Genomic DNA, 23648 nt, shown 5'->3' on the forward strand with positions numbered 1-23648 from the left:
CCTCATATGGAACCGGTCCCTGCCCTGATAATTTTTGTTGCCCTTCTCTATACTTTTCCCAATTCTAATATATCATTTTTGCGATGAGGTGATCAGAACTGCATGCAGTATTCAAGGTGTGAGTGTACCATGGATTTATATAGTGGCATTAGGATATTTTCTGTCCCTTTCCTAATGGTTCCTAACATTGTTAGCTTTTTTGACTGTGCTGGACATTGAGCAGATGTTTTCAGAAAACTGTCCACGATGGCTCCAAGATCTCTTTCTTGAGTGGTAACAGCTAATTTGGACCGCCATCCAAATTAGGATGTTTTCCAATGTGCATTACTTTGCATTTATCAGCTTTGAATTTCATCTGCCATTTTCAAAAAAGAAAAGGAGTACTTGTGGCACCTTAGAGACTAGCAAATTTATTTGAGCATAAGCTTTCATGAGCTACAGCTCACTTCATTGGATGCCATTTTGTTGCCCAGCCACCCAGTTTTGAGAGATCTGTTTTGTAACTCTTCGCAGTCAGCTTTGGACTTAACGATCTTGAGTAATTTTGTTTCATCTGCACATTTTGCCACCTCACTACTTACCCCTTTCTCCAGATCGTTTATGAATATGTTGAACAGCACTGATCCCAGTACCGATCTTTTGGGGTACCCCACTCTTTACCTCTCTCCGTTGATGAAAACTGACCATTTATTCCTACCCTTTTGTTTCCTATCTTTTAACCAGTTACTGATCCATGAGAGGAACTTCCCTCTTCTCCCACGATTGCCTACTGTTGTAAGGGACTTTGTCAAAGGCTTTCTGAAACGACAAGTGCACTGTATCCCCTGGATCAGCTTCGTCCATATGCTTGTTGACCCCCTCAAAGAATTACAATAGATTTGGTGAGGCGTGAGTTCCCTTTACAAAAGACGTGTTTACTCTCCCCCAGTAAAATCATGTTCTTCTGTGTGTGTCAGATAATTCTATTATTTACTATAGTTTCAACCAATTTGCTTGGCACTGAAGTTAGGTTTGCTGGCCTGTAATTGCCAGGACTGCCTCTGGAGCCTTTTTTAAAAGTCAGTGTTACATTAGCTAGCCGCCAATTCACACTCCTAGCTTAGCTGGGGCTTTAAACTGTGCATCGTGCCTTGTGCGCTTTGCCTTGGGCAGCTTTCACCGTAAGTCTCGAAGTGAGACTGAGAACCCGTAGTTATAGTGAGATTTAGAATAGTTCCTGCTTTGGAACATTTGTAACCGAGAATGCAGGTGGCAGGAGAGGAAGCCAGTCCAGTGTTAATTGTTGATGCTAATGAAAGCTGAGGTGATGCAGGGGCCAAAGTTTCCTTGGTTGCTTGTGAACTGGAGAGCTGGGCTGCAGACTAGGGTAAATTCCCTGCTGGTTTGTCTCTGACCGAGGGCCTGATCTGTAGACATAACTTCACCCTGCTCAAGTGGTTTGCATTGACTTTAGTGGGCTCTGCTGGCATCGGTACAGGTACTCACATGCACGTGCATTGGCAGGGCTAAAGGGCTGTAAAATTAACTTTGCAATGGGAATTTGGCCTTCAGTGAGTGGACAGGAAGGATTTTCTCTTCATCCTAAATTGCTTTTTCCAGACAGAATTTAGGTTCCTAATGTGCATTTGGCTTAACATACTCATGCATATAAATCTCTCTTGTTCTCTAACCCTCTTGGCAGTAAATTTCTGGACCCAAAGCTGTCAACAAAACAAAATGGAAAAATAAAAGCCAGACAGACCTTGGTTGTGTAGGGTATTTTTAGTAGCTGTAGGTACACACTATGGAAATAATTAGGATTGCTTGTTGTGTTGAAGGGAGGTATGTCTTTGGAGCATTGTATACACTGCAGTTCTCCAGGACTGCAAGGTAAATTAGCAGCTGCGTTAACAGTTGCAGTAAAGCATGACTGAAAATAGTTCGCCATTGTTAAGCAAGGGTGAAAGGCCTTTGGTTTTAGCATCAAAGGGTATGGTTTAACTGCTTGGCATGTCTGCAGAAAGTCATTTCAATATTACTGGCTTTAATGTGTCTGGGGAATTGTCATGTGCCGTCTGGGTAATCGGCGAAAAGACATGAAAAGTATTTTGATTAATAACTGAAATAAAAAACAAATCAGCAGCTTACACATTAATAAAGCAAACAAACAAATACACAGAAGGATGCTAATTGAATGGGACATTATGGGCTGCACTTGTTTGTTGTTGTTTTTAAACAAAGAAGAGGGGGGGAAAGTCCCAGTAAACCAATGATTTGATGAACAACCCTAATGGTAAACTCCCTGCACAAATTGCACGGGATGCATTCGGTCTTAAAAACTACCGATTAGCTAGGAAAGGGGGAAGAGAAGAGTTAGGGAGCCCACAGTAAAATCATATAACCGTAGATCATCAGCTGGTGTGAACTGACCCTGATTGGAGCTCATTCATAGCAGCAGAGGATCTGGCTCTGAGACAGGTGAACCATGTTGTGCAATGTAGACCCATTCGCTGTGTGTTCAGCATAGCTCTCCGTTGAATGTGCTTGTGTAGTGTCTTGTGTAATGATGCATTGAAAGAGATCAGGTAGGGAAGAAATGGCAGTGAGCTGCCACTGACATGCAAGTTGTCTTTGGCCATTCGCAAGTGGCCACAAAGTGTTCTGAAGAGAGGGAAGAAAGCATGTTGGTGTTGAACTGAAATACCAGCAATGCTGTTAGCAGTGCACCTCCGCAAGGGGTGGCAGAAGAGGAATTTGATGACGTGGTGATCATTTGATGCACAAAAGGGTGACTCTTCTTTTAAAGGACAGCATGGAATTCAGCTCAGAGAAAGAGTGGAGGGGTGGGGGAGGGAACAAAGGGGATGCTCACAGAGAGGAAGAACAAGAAGGGGCTAGGAATATAATCAGAGCAGTGTGTTTCTTTGTTAGCTCGCTAATTTATCTCCCAAAGAGGGGACAATCTGATTGCCCTCTTAAGCTTGTGGGAGCCCTTCTGTCAGTGAGCTTATTAGCATATCATGCAAACGTAATTAGATCTCAGCATGTGTGGACTGCTTGGGAATTGCTTCTGCAGAGTTCCTGAGAGAAGGGAGGATTGCATCTCTTTTTGCAAAAGGAAAAGGAGTACTTGTGGCACCTTAGAGACTAACCAATTTATTTGAGCATAAGCTTTCGTGAGCTACAGCTCGCTTCATCGGATGTAGCTCATGAAAGCTTATGCTCAAATAAATTGGTTAGTCTCTAAGGTGCCACAAGTCCTCCTTTTCTTATTTGCGGATACAGACTAACACGGCTGCTACTCTGAAACCTGTCATCTCGTTTTCAAAACTGATCTAATAACAAGTCTGTTTTAGTTTTGCAAACTGACTGTTTGTGTGTACTTACTAAGCCAGTTGGCATGTGCAAATAACTGAACAAGAGCGCAGTCATCAGGAGAGCAGAGATCTGTGCCCTGATGCAGCAAGGTTTTTAAACAGAGGCCTAATTTTAATCATGGAAATTAGTCCCATTAAAGTCAATAGCTTAAGGTTCCGTACATGCATAAATAATTTGCTGACTTGGGGCCTCACAGAGCAGAAAAGCTAAGGATGAGCAGCGTAGGTATCTGCTGAGGTGTATCTTTTGGCACCTTTGTGTTTGGATTTATATGTACTATTAAAAATTAAATATTTTTTTTATAAAGAAAGGGAGAATGGTGTATCTGTGTTCAAGAAATGTACATTAGTCATTCAATGGATATAAATCAGTGGCTTGGTAAAGGTGTCCTTTAACTGCAGATGGAACAGCTTCTACTGGAAGCTTTGGGGTCAATCCGAAATGTGGCCACTCAGGAAAAGGGAAGATGCTTGGCACTTCAAAGACCCGAAATCCTTCAAGGTCGGTCCCCCAAAATTGGCATTGATAAAATTCAGGGGACACTAAAATATCTGGCTTTAGTGATGTGTCCAAAGTCTCACAGCTGATCAGTGCCAGAGCAAGCATTATAGGATCCCAGGTTTTCTTGATTCCTCTCATTCCTGTCGTTCTAGGGTGAGAGAGAGACAGAGAAGAAGGATGTTGCTTTTCTAATTTGTTTTGCCCTGTTCAGATTTGTAATATGTCAGTTATCGATGATGAGCGGAAGCCTAATATTTGGTGATAATTAGAACACAAGTTTAGTGTGAAATTGGATTAGAGTCCAGCATGACAGTCCTGTATCTTTTGATGGTTGATTTTAGAGGAAGTGATAAAACTCTTAACAGTGATACAAGCTGATACGTGTAGAGCAGTGGTTTTCAAACTGGGGTACGGGTACCCATGGGGTACCTCAACTCTCTGCAAGGGGGTCTGGGGGAAAAATCCTTTAATGACATATAGGCCAGGGTTGGCGGGGCGTGGAAAGATCCATGCTAGTGCAGGCTCTGTCAGGCAGGACAAGAGGATGCAGGGCTGGCCTTATGGGTGGACCATGTGGGCGACTGCCCAGGGCACCGTGGTCAAGAGGTAAGGAACAGGGCAGGCCCGGGGCGTGAGGACACGGAAGGGAGCTTGGGACAGTGGCGGGGGTTGAGGGGAGGCAGTGCTTAAATTTGTGTTCCGGGGTGGCTGGAGAGCAGCGGCTGCTGGCTGGGAACAGCACAGAGGTAAGGGTGGCCTGGTACCTCTTTCATTACAACTTAAGCACCGTGGGGAGGCAACAGGACCGGGAGGTGATGGCGGGCCCCGGGGGCGATGGAAGGAGCCCGTGGAAGCAGCGGGAGCCGGGGGGAGCGTCTGCCAATATCCCCCGCAGGGGAGCATAACTGTTGGTTGGTGGCTTCTGTAGCTGCAGCAATTGGGGAGCGAGGTGGGCAGGGAGCCTGATCCTGGCAGCCGAGACCACCTGCACAGAGCCCTGTCCGCTTTTCCTGCCATACGGAGGAGCCCCATCAGGTCTTCATGTCCCCCAGTAACCTCATTGCACCCCATAGTGTGGGAACCTCTGAGATAAACCCTGGCAGAGTTCTGGGGAGGGAAGGTGACCCTGTGTGACCCTCATGTGTCACCTCTGCTAATTGGGGGTATGCAGGAGACTACGTTATTTGGAAAGGGGTATGCAGCTTAAGATGTTTGAAAACCACTGTGTTAGAGGAGAGAGAGAGAGAGACAATATTACGGGTCTGACATACTGGCTGTCCTTGCCCGGTCCTGTAACAATATTGTCTCCTGAGTACTCAACTAACCTGTTACTGTGGAACAGCTGTTTCAAATGGGAATTGTGTCCAGTTGAAGAGCCTAATTAACCAGACCCTGAAAACTTAAATTGCCTGGCAGCTGTATAGCTTCTTTTGCTGAAAAGCGTGGTCTCAGTTGAGTGTGCCAAAGCTACCTTTCCACTAATCAGAAGCAAAAACCGGACTGGAAATAAAAAGCAGGATAGTCTGTATGGCAGGCTAGCATGTCAATCCAGATTTTGGTGAAGGGAGCTGTTTTTAGGATAAATGGGCCCTTTTTTGCCCTTCAGTAGCAAGTTAAATTGAAGGAACAAGTTTTCCAACACACTGCAAAAATCTGTGTCGTTTGTGGCACCATTATAGTATTACCTAAATGCAGCACTTTTGTAATTGTTTAAAACCTAAGTTTATTTGACTTTCATTTTCTGAGCTTTCTCTTGGGTGTAAGAATAGGCAATGTTCTAAACTCTGCCACTTGACTTTTTTAACTTGAGTAATATAAAAATACACGTTTTGAAGAGAGATGTTGCTAATTAGCCCTCAAGGAAGGCTTTGTTAATCATTCCAGTCCATCATGTTGACAGATATGCGAGATGCAAGCAATTCTATATGGAAAATATATATATAAAAAGTCCATGTGACAATAGCTATACTGCAAACATGTTGTAACTTTTCTTAAATTGATTTTGCAATACAATTAACCAAAGTGGTTACTGTAATGCATTTTGTTGTATTGCTTGGTACGTTTAACTTGAATGGAAGCCACTGCAGAACTGTGTGACTGCAGGGCAAGTATTATAGGATAGTAAAAATAAAATAATAATAATAAAAAGCGCAAAGAGGTTTAACTTAAAACTGCATACAACATGAACTGTTCTCTTACCTAGGTCTTGTTTGCTGAGTGTTAACTTAGAAAGGATTACTGCAGAATGTGCTTCAGCCATAGTGTATTAAATCACTACTCATCTTTATTTATTTGGGTCTAAACAGACAATGCACATATATTTGTCCATTTTTTCTAGCTATAAGTGCATTGAAAAGCTGGCATGGTTCATTAATTTTGCTTTCAAGAAGTAACCATTTTAATTTCCCACATCACAAGTGATTACTTAAATCTCCAGTACACAGCTCTGACTAGTCCACATTATGTATTCCCTCTGCCTATAGTTTTTCCAAGCTTTGTATTTTAATTATATTGCATGCAACAACAAGTTTAACACGGTTCCACGTGATACCTTTTGTTTACCAATACGTTGTTTTCAGCGTCCGATCTACAAAAGAGTTGTACACTAGTAAAAATGTGGCTTTTTAGTGCTGATTGGCGTGAGAAGTATAACTAGAAATTTTATGGACTCCCAGGAAAACCATATAGTGTTCCCACGGTTTGTATATGTGCACTTTGTCTCCACCCCCCTTGGTTTCTTTCCCCAGAAATTAATTTGTGTGAACATACATCACAGGTGAATGCCTAACAGAAACTGTATTTGAAACCCTTTGTTTCCAGAAGTAAGGCATGCCCTATGCTTTAATGGCTGATTTACTCAAAAAGCGTCAGAATGAAATTGCTCCCGAATGCTTTAGATCTGGATGCTCTTGTTAGGGCAGCAGGAAGCAAGAATGTGAAAATGTACTTGAATTTGGACCATGGAGATGCTAAACATAGGCTTTCAACATTACAACAGTGGCTCAAAATCTTTAATAATTCTCACTTCCCCTTTGACAGAATACTAATATTTGGAAAAACAGCACCGAATCTCAGAGTATTTTTCTATACCATGGGTAAGAGGCTGTATCCTCCCCTGCATTAACACTTAATTTGGGGATCTCCCAGGCTCCAGACAGACCTGATATCTGGTCATAAGCCAAGATTGCATAGTGCTGACATGGCTGAGAAATATCTTCCATAATTAGATTGCTGGTCGGTCATTTTTGAGTCTGAGTTTAGGTTGGGAGCGTGATTTGGTAATGATGAACCAGGTAATAAATCAAATCTCTATGAACCATAACAAAGTTGTTATTATTATTTAAATTTGCAAGTCTGAGACGAAAGTGATCACAGAAAAGTAGTTTCGTATTATACCTCATGCTGAAGAGAACAGTATTTCTGATTAAAGTATTCTGAAATGCAAAATAGAATAAGATAATGGAAAAGGACATTTTTAAAAGTAGCATTATAATACTCGTAATTTCATAAATGGATCCAAAACTGCTTCATTGAATGAATATTAGAACTGATCAGTATTTGCCAGTTTATTTGTAAAATGGCTTTTTTTAATGAAATTTTTTAAATGAAAAAATTGGTGCTCCTTCCCCCCCACCCCTTTAAAATTAAAAATATCTTGGAAATGTATCGAAATGTTTTGTTTACCGTAATTCACGAAGGAAAATGTTGATAGACTTTTTCAATACTGCTTCTGAATTGTTTTTAAATAATAAAAAATTAAAATAAATGAAAAATGGGACGATTTTGAACACTTTGAAATGACTCATTTAAATTGCAGAACTTCTCACAAAAATTGGTTTTCGTTTTTTAACTCGCTCTAAATGCCACAACAGCAGCGTCTGTTGCAAAACAAACAACCCCTAGCATGACTTTGTCTTATTAACACACAAAGAACAGATATTTAGAAGTTCGCAATCACATCTTGTAGTATTACGTTTGTTCTGTTCCATAACTCTATTGCTGTTTTAACCTGTTGTTCGTGACAATATATTGTATGGGTAGCCGGAGTTTAACACCTCAATACAGTGCAACGCTCAAGCTGATATTTATTTCTACAGCTCTACCAGCACTTTTCAAGACAGGTCTAATTGTGAAATGCTTCAGCAAATTAGACCTTGTTTGGAAATTAAGTATGTTCCTAAATTATGAAGGGGAATGGGGGGAAGAGCAGGGCTGGAGTCCACCATTTTTGGAAAATAATATTTACCCTGGAGGGTACCTTTGGCCCTGTCAAACCGGTGAAAGTTGTATATTGAAACAAGTAGAGGAAAGATTCCTGAATAAGGCTGGTGAAGTTTGTTTCCTGAAAACGGACTCTTAGCAACATAGCTTCCTGTACTAACAAGACCCCGGGCTTTCCATAACTCAGGCTTGGTTGGCAGTGTTGTTCAATAGATCATTTGCTGCAGAATTATGTGTTGGCCAAGGACTCCTATAATGCCAAAAAAAACAACCAACCAGTTTGTTTTTGCAGTGCAAAAGAAAAATAGATTTAGGAAAAGAGATTCCTAAGGATGATATTTATTTAAAAAGGCATTTTATAACTGTCTGAAAGGGAGACGTTAACACACTTAGGCAGGCAGGAAAGATGACCCAAATTGCCCACAGTTAGATAAATTACATATAAACATTGTCAGACGCTGGCAAAAGGAACATAAAATGAAGGAGCGTTTGTGTCAGGCAAGGAAGTGCCGGCTCCATTCTGCGTTGAGCATACGTAATTTATTTTTTAACGTTTTTTAACGCTTTAACAGATGAGCCGTTTTTCCCACCGTAAATGGCTATGACCACAGAAAACGCAGTGCTTAATCCAAGGCCCATTTTAGAGGCCATGTAGTCAGACAATCATGCAAACATGGCAGCCATGATTAACATAACTTTATGAACCTCTCTAATGATCCTTGACTTAAGGTTGCTGTCAGCCTGTGCCATGTTCCCACTTGCAGTCTGATGCTAGAAAATTGTCGTCTTTTCTTTTCCATCTGATGCCTTAAGCCAAAAATCAGGGGAGACTGACCCTAAAGCTGTGTCTACACTGCCCTGACGTTCGGACTAGTGGGGTGTGAATATGTCCACCAAAGTGCTGCGAACTATGTTAATGCAAACTAAAATTCCTTTAGTTCACCCCTGCAGCACCCAGACAGGAGAGTTACAGCACTGCTCGTCAGTGTGCAATCAGAACTCTGAAACGAAGAGAGAAGGTGACTTAATGAATTTCCTGTGACGACAGGTTGATCTGATCACCTCTACAACCTTTTATAGAGATTGCCACACTTCAGTATTCCTGGATGCCACATCCCAGGTTGCTTCAACCACATCATGTTACATGGTACATGATGTTATGGCAGCCCACTTTACATTGGTGTAAGGTGGAGTGGTAAAGCACAATATGAAGCTGGTATCTTGGTCCATGAAGCTACAGAAAAGAAGCAATTTACTAAAACCACTAAAATTTTATGAAATCTTACAAAGTGTCAGGATGTCATCTTTAACCACTAATTATACAGGGCCAAATTCTGTGTTCAGATACACTTGAGAATCTGGAGTCACTTGGCTGAAATTAACTGAGAACAACGTTTGGCTGTTAGTTGACATTTGAAGCACTCAACTTCCTGATCACATGGGAAAACATCTGGCCATCTTATTCTGTCCCTGAAGTTCTGAAGACCTTTTCAACGGCTTCCCTACTGCAAGCAATAATATTTTAAGTATTAAGTATCTTGTGCCTGTAATAATTGAAAAAAGTGTGAGCTGGCTATTTAAATTACTGGAAAAACACATGAGCCGGTCACAGGGGTGAATATCAAAGGTTGCAGTAGGCTTCAGAAACTGTTTTGCTGGAGAGAAGGGAGGTATCAATGGCCTTCTATTATTGAATTAGTTCTGAACAAACAAAATGAAACCAGAAAAAAGCTATTTAAATTTTAGAATGAGGTTAAGGGAGGTACAGGTTGCTGTATATGGCTCTGAAGACTGAGCAGACTTCTAGCTATGACTTCTGCCATGGGGTTGTCATGACCTTACCTACTAGCAAACTGTGTAAAATGAGAGGGGTGGGAAACTTAATGGGTTGGCCAAAGCATGTAATCAAACTACTCTGTATTTTAAAACCCTGGGCAGTCTTAATTCTGAGAGCTAAATCTCTTCATGGGGTTCCAATATACAAAAAAGACCTTTGTGGTCAGTGCTGCATCCATGCCTTTTTTAACAGAATGAACTGAAAGTAGCAATTGAAGAAATCAGTGTTTTGGGTGGGGGGGAGGGGGCACATCTATCTATCTATGTAGAGAGGCCATTTTGGTGTAAATTACTGTCTAAAATTAATTTCTGCTGATTAACTCAATATATGTGCTGAATAAATAGAAACTGAGGACAGGCAGGCTTTGTAGCATACTCAGCAATGGACAAAATTAGGGTCTTCTGCTGAGTTTCTCCGAAGTGTGTTTTCATGGGTAAGGACTTGATCCTGCATGCTTAATTGATTCAAAATCCCATTAGTTTTAAGTGGTATTGCCAGAATAAGGAGTTTAGGCTTGGTGCGTATGCGCGTGCATGCATTATAGCCTGTTACCTAGTAACTTTCTTGTCTCTTTTAAATATTCTTTATGTAACTTTAAATTATTTACTCTTAATTTTTCAGGTGACCATTTGAAAGTATGTCCACAAGGTTACACATGTTGTTCTCAAGAAATGGAAGAGAAGTACAGTCAGCAGAGTAAACATGACTTCAGAAATGCGGTAGTAGAACTTAGCCATCACTTACAGACAACGTTTAGTTCCCGTTATAAAAAGTTTGATGGTAAGTACTGGAGCTTGGAATTTGCTGTCACACTGATAAAACTTAAAATAATCTCCGTGTTCCTTTATATGCAGTCTACTTGCACTGTGTCTTTCACTGTTGACTTGGGAAGATCATAATTCATGACTGGCGGTGGTGAGGTTAGAACATTGCTTGTTTTGCAATCCAGTGCAATAGAAATATTTGCTGATTATGGCTGTTAGTTTCCCATAGCGATATATCTTTTGTTCCTGATTCATTTGTAGAAAATCCAGTGTGCTTTAAATGTAGACCACAGTTAGTTTTGTTTCTGTGTCTCTGCAAAATGTATAATCACAATATGCATGTCTCTCAGCATGGATCTACATGAATGCTGACACTCGCCCAGTGTGATGAGAGCTAAAAGGATTTGTATTCATTGAACTTAGTCATCAGGGCTAAGCAGAGCAGAGAGCAAAATACAGTACTCCTGCATATGGAGACCTGGGTTCAAGTATAAGGTGGGTCACAAGTGAAATGAATTCGGTCCTTATTTTATGCCCACTGATGTTTTAACCTTCAGGATAATTACGGATCTAAGAAGAATAATCACCCATCTTAACTATGTGAACTTGAGTCAATAAGGAAGCAGGGGAAGAACTGAAATTGCTGCCAAATTGACACTAAATGGCAGCTCTCATTAATAAGTGTTCCTGCGTGGGAGCTGTCATTTGTATTATAGTCCACCTGAAATGCGGTGTACTATCTCTTCAGACTGATCTATGTAGGGGCAGATAAAAGTCATAGGAAACAAAAGAGAGACGACGCTTCAGGTATAGTGTGTCAAATGGAGGAAATACCATCCAGAGCCAGAAAACTCTTGTACACCAAAGAAATCAGTGTACGCCTGTCCCAGTCCCACTTCACCAAGGCTCACCAATAGAATTCCTGGGTACGTCACCATTCTGTTGTCTTCTGTCGATCAAACAATCCACAAAAGAGGTCCAAATAGTCTCAAAGGTGTGGAATTTGCTGCTCTTTCAAAAGCTTCCATGCCAGTTAATTTACTGGATCAGTTTTGTAACATAAGAGCTTTCTACTCTGTGAATATCTTGTTTGTCTGCTCAGAACTTGGAATGGGTACAATTTTTATTTTACTTACATATCTTTACTTATTAAACACACAAGGGAGTTACTGTGTGTACTTCTAAAACACTTGCGAGGTAGGAGCACCTTGCTTTCAAAATACACCAGAACTTGGATGATTTTAAAAAGTTAAGAGGTGTTAAAATTGTCAGAAAGTCGAAGTGAAATTGCACGAACGGGCTCCAGCTAAACATTGCCCTCATATAACTTCATTTGAGATTTCCCCTGTCTTCTCCCTCTACCTGCTGCTGCACAGAGGGGGTGATAAACACATCACCAAAGTGTCTAGACTTGCAGACTTATTAAATGCAGGACCAGACACGAAATGGAATCCAGTCCATAGATAAGCCCCTAAAAGGGGACCAGATGAATAGCACCAGCTTCACCTCAGGGGACTGATGAGACTTCGTAAAACACTGTTGTAGCTGAAAACATACGTGCATATGCAATTTATCATGTAACCCGGTGCGGTCACACCTATTGTCAGGAGCGCACTTAAGTGTGTCTGCCTGTTTTTATGATGTGAGGTGCTGCAGTGCTCTTTGGAAAAAATTAATATAGTTGGAATCTTCAAAGTACGAACTTTAGTACAAGACAACGTGCTTCAACACGAGTCCTTATTTTATGCCTGCTGAAGTTTTATAATTAAGGGTCTAAGAAGAAGAATCATCCTTCTTAACTATGTGAATTTGAGCTGATAACAAAGCAGGGGAAGAACTGTTGTAGGAGACGGATCATCCTTAACTCTTTCAGTGATGGATGAAGAAACATTTGCTGTACAGTAAATTATGGGAAACTGTGCTAAAATCTAAGGCCAAGTCTCTCAAACCTGCCTAACTAAAGATGAGCCCCTAAGTCCATACTTAAGGACCTAACTGAATGGCTTGATTTTTCAAAATTTGCTGAGCAGCCAGCAGCTTGCAGCCACTTACCCGCCTGAATTATGACCTTGTAATGCTTAACTTTAGGTGCCCTTTTTAAAATATGTTGGCCTAAATAAGTAAATTCAGTGAAGTCCATTTGAAAAGGAAAATTGAATGTTTCTTGTAATTCAAACTTGGTTGGAATTCCAGTGTCCTCAGATTTGACGTAATTGGTCCAGAACCCAAAATGAAAAAATCCTGGCCCAGAGATATGTACTGTCTGTGTAGAGTAAGATTTGAAAAGCCCTTGCCGAAGTTTGGTGTTCTTGCCATGGGTCCTTGCCCTTATTTTGATTATGTAGGAATTCCTGTAGGCTCCCTCATGGAAATTGCTAGAGGTCAACTAATTCAAATGAAAATAAGGTTGATAGAAAACAAACCTTGCATCTTCCTGTGCCTAACGTAAAGTCATCCGGTTAACAGCAGTTCTATTGACAGAGAAGGCAAGTGGGTTACTGCAAAGAACCTAAATTCCCATAACAAAACTAGATCCCAGGTCACATCTGTGGAACAAGCATTTCCAGTCAGCCATGCCAAAGGCTTGTCCTGTGTACTGTCACATCAGTGGTGCTCCGGGAGTGAGACCTAGTAGTGAGCAGCAACTTTCTTGTTTTGAACGGCTATCTGTGTCCTTGACTCCAGACCCTTTTGGGTCTTTGGAAAAACCATTTTGGGTCGAGCTGCTAATCTGTTAGCCTTGACATTCAAGTTTGAAAAGAGAGACCAACGAATGTAAAGTACTGCTGTGTTTTTGACCTTTGTAACAGTTGCCATAAATAAATGTAAGTAGCAAGAAGCAGCAGTGTCCCTGATATGGAGGATGAAATGTAAGGTGGCTGTTGGAATTTTTCTGTTAAACTGCCCCCCCCCCCCCCCCCCCCGATACTGGACATGGTTGGAATGACAATCTGGTCATCAGAATTGCATTGATCTGGCACCAAGTGACACATGTCAGGGAGTGGGTTCATAAACTTTCTGTATCTTTCTTAGGCAGGAAAACAAAACAAACTTCTGATGTCCAGGATCTCTAAAAGACCAACCAGAAGTAACTTCAGCTCCTTGTAATCTACATTATAAATTGGGATCGAGCTGTGTATGTTCTGAGTTTTCAGGGGGGGAGAGCATGGAGATCTTATAACCGAATATCTTTATCTCCTATTTAAACATGCTTGTATAACATGACAGCATGACTGTCTGTTCCCCACAGGCCTTTTCTTTTGTAATATAAATCACTTTAACCACACTTCTGCATGTAATAAAACATAGAAATAAGGTACATATTTTGAAAAGTGGGAATAATTAACCACCGGAACAACTTAATCTAGTGAGGCGATGGATTCCCTGTCTCTGGAATTCTGTACAGTCAAGACTGGATGTCTTGCTAAAATATATACTGTAGCTCAGGCAAGCTTTACCAGCTTGATGCAGAAATTATTGGGTGAGATTCTGTTATGCTGGAAGTCAGACTAGATGATTAGTGGTCCCTTCTGACCTTAAAGTCTATGAATCACAGCAGCAACACTGTGATTGGAGGTTGCATAAGCATTTAACCTTGCTTTCAGTTGCTTGCAGCTTTCGTAAGTTTCCATCTTTCAGGATGAAATTTTCCATGCTTTTGTCACTTCTCAAAGATAAATATTTGAGGGGGATGAAGGCAGGACTGGAGCAAAAATGGTCCAGTCTTTTGTGAGAATGAGGATGGGGTGGGAAATATTTATATGGGATGGTGGCCTCACTTAGATTATTCTTCCTCCGCTGTTGTGTTGCTCCTTAGATGAGGCTTGTTTTACTACATACATTTCTTGGAGGAGAGACAAGCCTTTAAAAATCGTCACTGTCTGTGGCAGAAGCTATGCTGATTTTGTTGCATGATAGTTCAAATGGCAGAGTTGTCTAATTTCCCTCTGTTCTACCAAGTGTGGTATCACTAAATAATAAAATGTCATGAAACACTCTCAGAACATAAGTTATAAAGAGAGTACAATATGTCTCTTAGAATCCCAGAACGAGAGGAATGTAGAGCTGGAACGGACCTCGAGAGGTCATCTTAGTCCAGCCCCCTGCCAGACTAAGTAAACTTAGACCAGCCCTGCCAAATGTTTGTCCAACCTGTTCTTAAAAACCTCCCCCTGATGGGGATTCCACAACCTCCCTTGGAAGCCTGTTCTAGTTCTGAATCGTCCTGACAGAAAGATTTCTTGGTATATTTGTCATTTGTAAGATGCTCAGGGCAGGGACCTAGCTGAGCACAATGGGGCCCTGATCATGATTGGGTCATCTGGGTGCTGCAACAATACAAGTAAGTAATATTAATGATGCAGTGAGTTCAATAGGCAGCTAATGATTTCCCTTACAAGTGTTTTTAGTGCAGTTAAATGATTGCCTCTTGACTTTTCCTATTATATATCATGGCAAAGACTATGAAGACTCAAATCTCTGCGGATCTTCAGATGCTGTATTCAGGGCATCAGGGCAAACATGAAACGATCAGTTCACAGGCGGGATTGGCAGTAGATTGGGCAAGTCCAATGCCCAAGTGACAAAATAATTCCTATAAAACCGCCCAGTACAAGCCGGCATCTGGAAAGCTATTAAATGTTGAGAAGATCTCCTTCTGTATGCCCCCACCCCAAGTTTTCCATTAACATTTAAGATGAAACAAATATGAAGAGAGTAAAACGAAACCCTTTGGGGACTGAAACCAAACAAATTGACTCCTCCCAGTGGTCACTGTAACTCTAACTCTAACTCTGAAGTGCAAGTCCAGATCTCGGCTTGTGGCTGAGAATTCTCAGGTGCCTCACGCCCCGTTCACGTTCGAAGACTTGGCGGGGAGCGCGCCAGCTGGGAGCCAGGGGGATCCAGCAATCTAACAGTCATTACAGCTTTATTTTTCAAGTCTCTTAGCTAGATAGATTTCTTTTACTGAAGATTATTTCTTTTCTTCTTGCTAAAGGTCATTCAAGCTATTTAGTGACTTGGAGGCATATTTTTCTGTCATGAAGCCCCCCTGGAAAAATGGCAGACTGCGTTTTCTGGTGGCCGAACTGGCCATAGGGGAGGAAACCCCACTCCCGAGAGCAGAGTTTCAGTAACTGAGGAGTCGGTTGTGGATTTCTGCAGAAGAGGGGAGTTTCTCTGGTGGTGCACAATTATTTCAGCTACTTTGGTAATTTCAAGAGTCTGTCACTTACTGTGGGTATTGGTACAGAACATAGCTCATTATCCATTGGGAGATAAGAGTAGGCCATGTTGGTTGTGCATTCCCTATGAGGCCAAATAATGCTGAGGGTTATTCCTGACCCTCAGGCTACTCCAGGAAGAACAGGGGGAAATAAAGAAACAAGCCAAACAGGGGCCTTCTGATCATGCACCATTGGACATTTAGGCCATGGTTCCATGGTAGTTCTCCTTGGTAAACTGAAAACAGTGACCCAAAGGAAGGGGGAGCATACACCTCTGCTGTCAGAGATTCTCAAATTGCAAATTTTCTGTGAGAAAATCTCTGCAAAATGGAGAGTTTCAGGAGCGAACTGTTAAGCTCCTGCTTTCAGGCTGGAGACCTACAACCCATTAATCATTAGCCAGAGTTTATAGCACCTCTTCCGTGAGCAGAATCTGAACCAAGAAGTAAAAATTCCTTCTGGGGACTGAAGCCCCTAATTATTAACTCTCCGTCCACCTAAAGTAAAATGGGGTAGATTCCTTTGCCACTATTCCAACTATGTTCCAGCCTCCCTTCCTAGGAGTAATCAGAGAGCATGCATACCAATCAGGCCTCTTTCCCTTGCCAAAGTAGTTCTCCTTTTGGGACATGAATGTCGTATCAGACAATTGAACTTTGATTGACAGCTCTGGCTGCAGTATCAGAGATCCAAGGCTGAATCCTGCAAATCCATACTTGTGTGTGTGGCCCCCATAAGTGTCAGTGGGTCTAATGGCACAAGCAAGAGGTGCAGGATCTGCTAAACTAGCAGTATGCTGGCTTTAGTTCCAGTCTTCCAGTGTCTCTCAACTGGCTTTTTAACTAATGCCAATTAAGAAGGTTTCCAAAACAGTCGGCTCCTAGAAATCCTATGGCTGTCGCTGTGCATCGTTGTATGAGACACTGTTCTTAGTTAGGAGGAGATAGGGCAAAAGAAGTGGTTCCACAGGGCCCCCCCCCCCCCCGTGCAAATTGTTGTGTGCGCGGTGTTTCGCGGTGTGCGCAGGGTTTAGGATCTGTGTGCGTGTGCACACGGGCACAGCTTAGCGGGAGCAAGTATGTGGCTTGTTTTTCTTCAGACCATGAACACGTGTAGCCCTCCCTTCTATTTTGTCCTGATGAAGGCAGGTTTCCATCTTCTCTTTCAAAAAGAAGGTGGCATCTCATGCCCTAGCAACCAGTATAGAAAAAGGCCTAGATCCCTCAGACTTTCATTAACCTAGGCAGACGTCTCCTCCTGTGGAATTGTCTTTAGGACTTCAGTTTGGACCTGTGCGTATTTAGGGTGGGATTTTCAAAGGGACATAGGAGTTCAAGGACTTGGGAGACCCAGAATCACTTAGGCTGAGTGGAATTTTTCAAAAGCGTCTTTTAGCTGAGGTTCCTACATACCTGGGAGATGTAAATGTAGGAGAAAAGCACATCTTTCATGAATGAAAGAATTGCTTTCCTTCTTTGTTTTCCCTGTTTCTATGTCTAGCTTATATTTATTCTCAATACATTTCCCACTATCTTCTTCCCATCTGAGGTTATTTAAAAAGAACCAAAACGAGAACATTTGTGCTTTAGAGGCACATTGGGCTTTTCAGAATTTGTTTGGTACCAAATCATTCCCTGCGCTGAGCGAATCCTTTCTGAGAGTGAAGGGGATCTTGGTTTTGTGGTGTTAGAGACTGAGACAGTTGCTACACAGTATCCTCTCCAAGGGCAAAATGAATGTCCTGTCCACAGGGCGAAAAATATGGTTGTGAATTTCATAATTGTGCTGGGGATTTAGCCACAGCTAACTTCTGTGTAGGGCTTTGAACAATCTCACACTGTCTTTATTTTCCTCCAAGTAATAGAATTACCTGCTCTTCACATCACATAGTTTTTACCTGTTTTTGTTGTTTGAAACATGTGCACAGCAGTCTTACACACAGGGGGAAATGTGAGGTTCTTTAGTTACTAATTGATACAAGCTAGTCAATGAGTCATTGTTTGTCTGTTTAAAATTAACTTTCCTTTCCCCCCTCCCTCTCCTTTTCTCAGAAGAAACAAGGCTGGAATTTGGTAATATTTATGCACACAAGTATGTTGCTTATACGTTCTTCTGGACTCAGCATCTCTGCATGTTGGTTGAACAAATGCCATTGTGAGGGATCCCACAGAGAGTTTGTGAATTCAGTGCCTTAATAATCCATCCCTTATTAATTCCTAGAAGCCCCAGGCAGGAACCAGGACCCTATTGTGCTAGGCGCTGTGTAAATACAACTCAACGAAGGTCCCTGCCCAAATTGCTATCCCTGCCCAAATTTCTAACAATCTAAGTATAACGCAAGATGGCTAGGCTGACAGTTGGCAGGGGAGTATAAGGAAACCATATTGGTCAGCGTGACTGGCAGCATGGTGTCTGCACACCAGGTGCCTAACTGTCGTCTAATTTTTTGTAGGAGTCCTAGCAAAGGACAGTTTTGAGGAGGATTTGAAGGTGGATAATGAGTTCGCTTTGTGGATGTGTACGAGGAGTTCCTGCCAAGTGTGGAGCGTCCAGGGAGAAAGTGCAAAGGGGCTTGCTTGAAAATTTATCAACTGGGTGATGGAAGCTGGCCTCACGGGCAAATTGGAGGCCAGAGTAATGAGAGATGATTGGTAGGGTGAGGGATAGGCTGTGAAGGGTGGCGAAAGTGCAGACATGGAGCTTATGTTTGAGGTGATAGAGAGCCAGTGGAGGGAGGCAAAGAGGGTGATGGGGTCAAACGATGGGCCAGGAGAAGGATCCTTGCATCAGCATTCTGAATGGCTGAGAGTGGGATAGGATGGCATTTGTCAAGGCCGGAGAAGAGGATGTGGCAGTGATGGAGATGCAAGATGAGAGCCTGGGTGGGTGTTAGCTGTGTGACTGGATAGGAAAGGCTGTGTCCAGAGATGTTGCGTGGAAAGAATCTGAAAGATGTAGCTACAGCGTGGATGGGAGGAGCTAGAGAAGAGAGGTTGGAGTTGAAGAGGAGGCCCGGGATACTGGCCTGAGCAAGAAGCTCAGTGTTGGTGTTACCCAGAGTGATTGAGAGAGGATAGTGGGTCGTGGGAAGTGGGTGTTTCAGCTGTGTTGCCCTGGAGCTGACTGGAGAGGCAGGTTGAGATTGTCGTTTGGACAGAAGACAACAGGTCTGGAGAGGAGATGACCCCCCGCTGCAGCACTTTCGCTGGTACTCATCTCATAACTTTAAGGCCAATGTTTAATCCCGTCATACTCTCCCCACAGCAACTGCTGCGCACAATTGCTCCTCAAATCAGAACGTAACTCGGCTCTGTGCTTTCTCTTCCCTTTCCACTAAACTGTCAACGAGCTGGGTCTTGCTTGACCCTTGTCGTTGTGAACTGCTGTTCAGCTCTTCTGTGCTCGCTAGGGTTTCAGCTGGAGGCAGATGTACCCAAACACTGGACCCACCAGAAACAGGAAGTGCCAGAAATCTCATGAGGGCCTTTCCTTAGGAGGTTTCTAGCACAATTTTTGTTGCCCTGCGACCTTTCAATAATTAAGTGAACTTCTGGTTGCTTTTCTGAACTCCGCCTCCCTGTTCTTTGAGGTTTGCCCATTACAAGGGCTCTTGCTGTGATACTGGTATGATTTAAGCCTAAATTTCTTCGAACTGTGTGGAAGAGCTCTTCCCATGTCGGTAAGTGCTAACACATGTCTGAAAACAGGACAGAGAAACGGCTCTCTGCCTTGCCCTCCCTTCCCGACTTCATATTCAATAAATGTGTTAACACTATGTATTCATCACATTCTCAACACGTTTGGCAAAAGGTCATTAAACTACAGTTTTGTTTTTTCCCTGGTGGAAATTACAAATGTGGTAAATGCAATAAAGGAAGTGAATGCATATTAGAAGTAATGAGGCACTTTTTTGGGGGGGTGGGAGGAGGGAAGGTTAGAATGTGGCATAGCTCTGGATTGTTTGCTTTAGAGATGAAACCAGAGTTGTGGAGCGTTTGTGTCTTTTCTCCAAATTCCTTTTATCTGTCTGGCTCAAACTCTGCATCGTTATTTCATATTGTAGAGCCAGCTGCAGGGTGGAGCCTGATCCCCAAATGCACCTTTGAGAACAGCACAAAGACAGTGTGTGGTTAAAAAATAAAAAAACCCTTAGCAGTAAAATAGAACATAAGGGTGACTTCCGTGGGAGCAGAGTTAGGCTAAGAGAGTGCATTTGAAAATTCATGCTTCATCTTAGAGAGTGAGAGAGAGAGAGAGAAACACGCACACGCACACACACACACACACACACACACACACAAAATGGGAGCACAGGTTGTCTGTATATATTAAAAAACATGTGGCAATGCTATTCTGTACACAGAAAGTATAATCACCCATAAAAGCCAGAAAATTAAGGGTTTAGAGATGACATTACATCCTTAATTCAAGGTACTTGGTACAGCATGTTAAAAATACACCCTAAGCACTGGGTGTCCAATTGTCTAAAGTGTTCATTAATTGTGCCTATAAAAATAGAGTGTATCCACTTTGCATGCTCAAGCCCTATGTTTTAATGTGCATTGGTTAATTATATGTCTTGCTTGTATTTCTTTACACAATTAACTTGAACATGCAAAGAAGGCCAGTTGAAAACATAAAACACACCGTCCTTAGTATCTGGTGTATATAAAACTTAACATGTTCTTTGGAAATGTAAAAATGCAGTGTGTTGGCTTTTTGTCCTTCTCTGGAGTAACACAAATTGAACAAAGCACACATCCAGTGAATGAACTTGCCCACACCCTCCTCGCAAAATGTTTATCAGTCCCTTTGTGACCTTGGGCAAGACACTTCACTTTTGGTGCCTCAATTTCCCTCACATAAAATGGGGGTAAGACTTTCCTCAGGTGTGGTGAAACCTAATTCATTAATGGATTTTAAAGTGCTTTGAAATCCTTTACTGGAAAGTGTGGTTCAAACGCAAGAACTATGTGCCAAGCAGAGGTAGGCTCCTGTAACTTAAATAAAAGATGGTTTCTGTAACATTTATTCCTGACGATTAGAACATTGGGGGCAAAACAATTGCATCTGTATTACACTCTTAAATTTCTAGGCTATAAATGGGGCTTTTTAGGAAGAAGAAAATCCTTTTTTGGGGAACTGGATCTGTCCCATTTAAACTCTCTTACTGGAAGGATGTCAATTCTTCTGTTTTTCTTCTACTGTTGTGTCATATGCCATTTGAGTGGGCCCTTCTGAGCACTATTTATCTTTCCTTTGGGTCAGTCCTGCAAATCCGTACCTGCTTGAGTTAGTTCCCATGAAGTCAGTGGGATTACTCGCATGAGGAAGTTGTGTAGAACTGGATGGCTTGTGTTTTTGGTGCTTGGATTCAGCAATTGGCTTTAACAGGCCTTCGGAAAGGAAAGGAATAGCTAAAAGGATGTTTAAAAGTTAGCAGTAGCTGAAACTGACAGTGATCAACCTCTTTTGCTTCTGGCAACAAGAAACACAGGGCCCTGCAGTTCCTCTCTGTGTCTGGACCCAGGATGCAAGGTGGTGAATGACCTCTTGCAAAGCTCGGAGAAAACCCTGCTATATGTCATCCCACCTTCTCCACTGCTCCCCAGCACCGTATGCAAGATAGGAAGAGGGGAGCAGCGATGATCCTGTTTGTGCCTTTCTGGCTGAAGAGGCTATGGCTCTCAGGCTCGATTAACCTCACATTGGATTGCTGGATGTTTCTCTCTCCCAGAGGAGGAGCTCTGTAATTGCAAGACCAAAATCCCCACATGGGACCAGACAGATTTAAAGTGAATATTGGGGTGTGGCAGGGTGCTGAGTGAGAAGCACTTAATCAGCCTCTGCCACTCCAGCCCCAATCAAGGGGAATGGATTGGGGCTGGTTGGATAGCCCTATGTCTGCCTGTTAATGGGCAGCACCTGCCAGCCTCATTAGCCAGGGCTATAAAGGCTGGGAGGAGGCCAGAGGAAAGGGGGAAGAGAGAGGCCAGGCACAGAGGGAGGTGGAAGCTTTCTGGTCTGTTGCTGGCCAGGCCTGCACTTTGCAAAGTTGGCTGCCAAACCCGTACATAGGTGGAAAGTGGCGTTGGGAAAACAATTGTAGATAAAGAACACTGGTGTTGCATCAAGCTGACGCGTTCCTGTCTGATGGGAGAGGGCAACAGGGACCGAAACCAGAGGGGCCCAGCCCAGCGTGCGCCTTGCTACATGAGGTGAAGTCATTGTTGCTTCCATGGACCCCAAAAGACAGCTCAATAAATAGAACTTATTCTACTGGAATATTCCTCCTTTGGACTAATGAGCGCAGGGAAGAGAAAGCTTGTTTCCTGTATTGAGGATCTGCTCAATGGCCTTTAGTTCACCAGATTCTGCATCCTGGTCATCCAGTTTTAGCCAATGCCACTTTCTTTGTCTTGGCAGAAGTCTTCTCTATGTCTTAATGCCCAGAGGAAGATGGAAGTAATATTTATATATAATCTACCTTGTTCTGGACGTCCCTATTTAATGGATAATCCTGTTTCTCATCCTGGAGGCACATCACAATGAAAATCCCATCCCATTGTAACTGATCTGTGAATCTTTGCAGGAAGAAGAATGTGTATCCATACTTACCTGAAAACTTCCTTTCTTTCAGTAATGATAGCCACACATATGGCCCATCCTGGAGACAAATGGGTCATCCAAAAATAGATGTGGAAATTGATGACATCAAAGGAGTTGAGTTTGTTGCTGTGCTTAAGTGGAATTTACCATGCTCTGCAGTGGAAGATACTGTTTTCTCCATGTCTGTGTCGTCTCTTCCCCCCCCCCCCCCACCCAAAAGTAGATTTGAATTATCCGGGCTGTGAAAATTCTCATTTGGAGGGAGATGGGGGCATTTCCTTCTGCTGGGTCTGGTTCTGCCCTCAAGGTGTAAGTGGGCTGCCATACCCATTGTAATGGATCTGTAGACCTTATTCATTGAAGAAAGACATTTTCAAGTAAATGGATACATTTTCCTGTTCTTCCTTACAGTGTATAAAGGCAGATTTGAAAGGCTGGTTTAAAAACATAATTTATTTTTTACTTCAGAAATGTCAAGTCTGGTCTTCCCTGCTGCTTCAGGATGTCTCGGAGAACTTTCCCCAAACGTTAGTCACTGAAATTTAAATAGATGCTAACAAAAACAAACAGAAGCTGGAGTTCTAAACAATCTGTAAATCCAATCTCTTTCTAAACTTTTAATCTATTGACTTTTGAGATGTCACCATTTCTCTAGTTATCCAGGGTTGATATGTCTGAGTTTTCTTTACTTAAAAGCAAAAGCATTTATTTATTTATTATGTATGTATATATAGACTGCCTTTTTGGGCCCTTGCCCATCACAAACAAGTCCCTCCAGCACAGCTGCAGTATGTCTGACAATGATTCTAGTAGCGCTGTATCAGTGTGTGATTGGCAGTGATGCTGCAGTTCCATCAAACCAAATACCCTTTCGCTTCACTATGCCATCTTATCTTCTTCAATTTTTAAAGCAGCATTTAGGAGGCAACAGCTAGGTTGATTTGTTAAGTAAATGGTGCAACTAGAAGAATTTAGCCTGAAATAGATCTATAGGTGAGTGTTTTAAAGGCCTGGAAAGCACCACTTTGATTGATGGTGTGCATTGCAGTTAAGCTCTATTGACAGTGCAGTCACATGCTTTCCCATAGGTTACATCAGTCAGTAAATCCGGGGCCGTCATGCATAGTGAAC

At 42.3% G+C, this 23648-nt stretch overlaps 1 protein-coding gene across 1 annotated transcript in view; it reads left to right on the forward strand.

Annotated features, from left to right (window-relative positions):
- The window catches only part of GPC4 (glypican 4), a 109225-nt gene that overhangs the window by 46241 nt on the left and 39336 nt on the right, over positions 1 to 23648 (forward strand). Inside the window, exon 2 of the mRNA XM_073358517.2 lies at positions 10538 to 10696. Coding sequence (XP_073214618.1) covers positions 10538 to 10696 — 159 coding nt within the window. The remainder of the gene's footprint in view (positions 1 to 10537; positions 10697 to 23648) is intronic.

Source organism: Lepidochelys kempii, chromosome 9 (assembly GCF_965140285.1).
Source record: "Lepidochelys kempii isolate rLepKem1 chromosome 9, rLepKem1.hap1, whole genome shotgun sequence".
Lineage (NCBI taxonomy): Eukaryota > Metazoa > Chordata > Testudines > Cheloniidae > Lepidochelys > Lepidochelys kempii.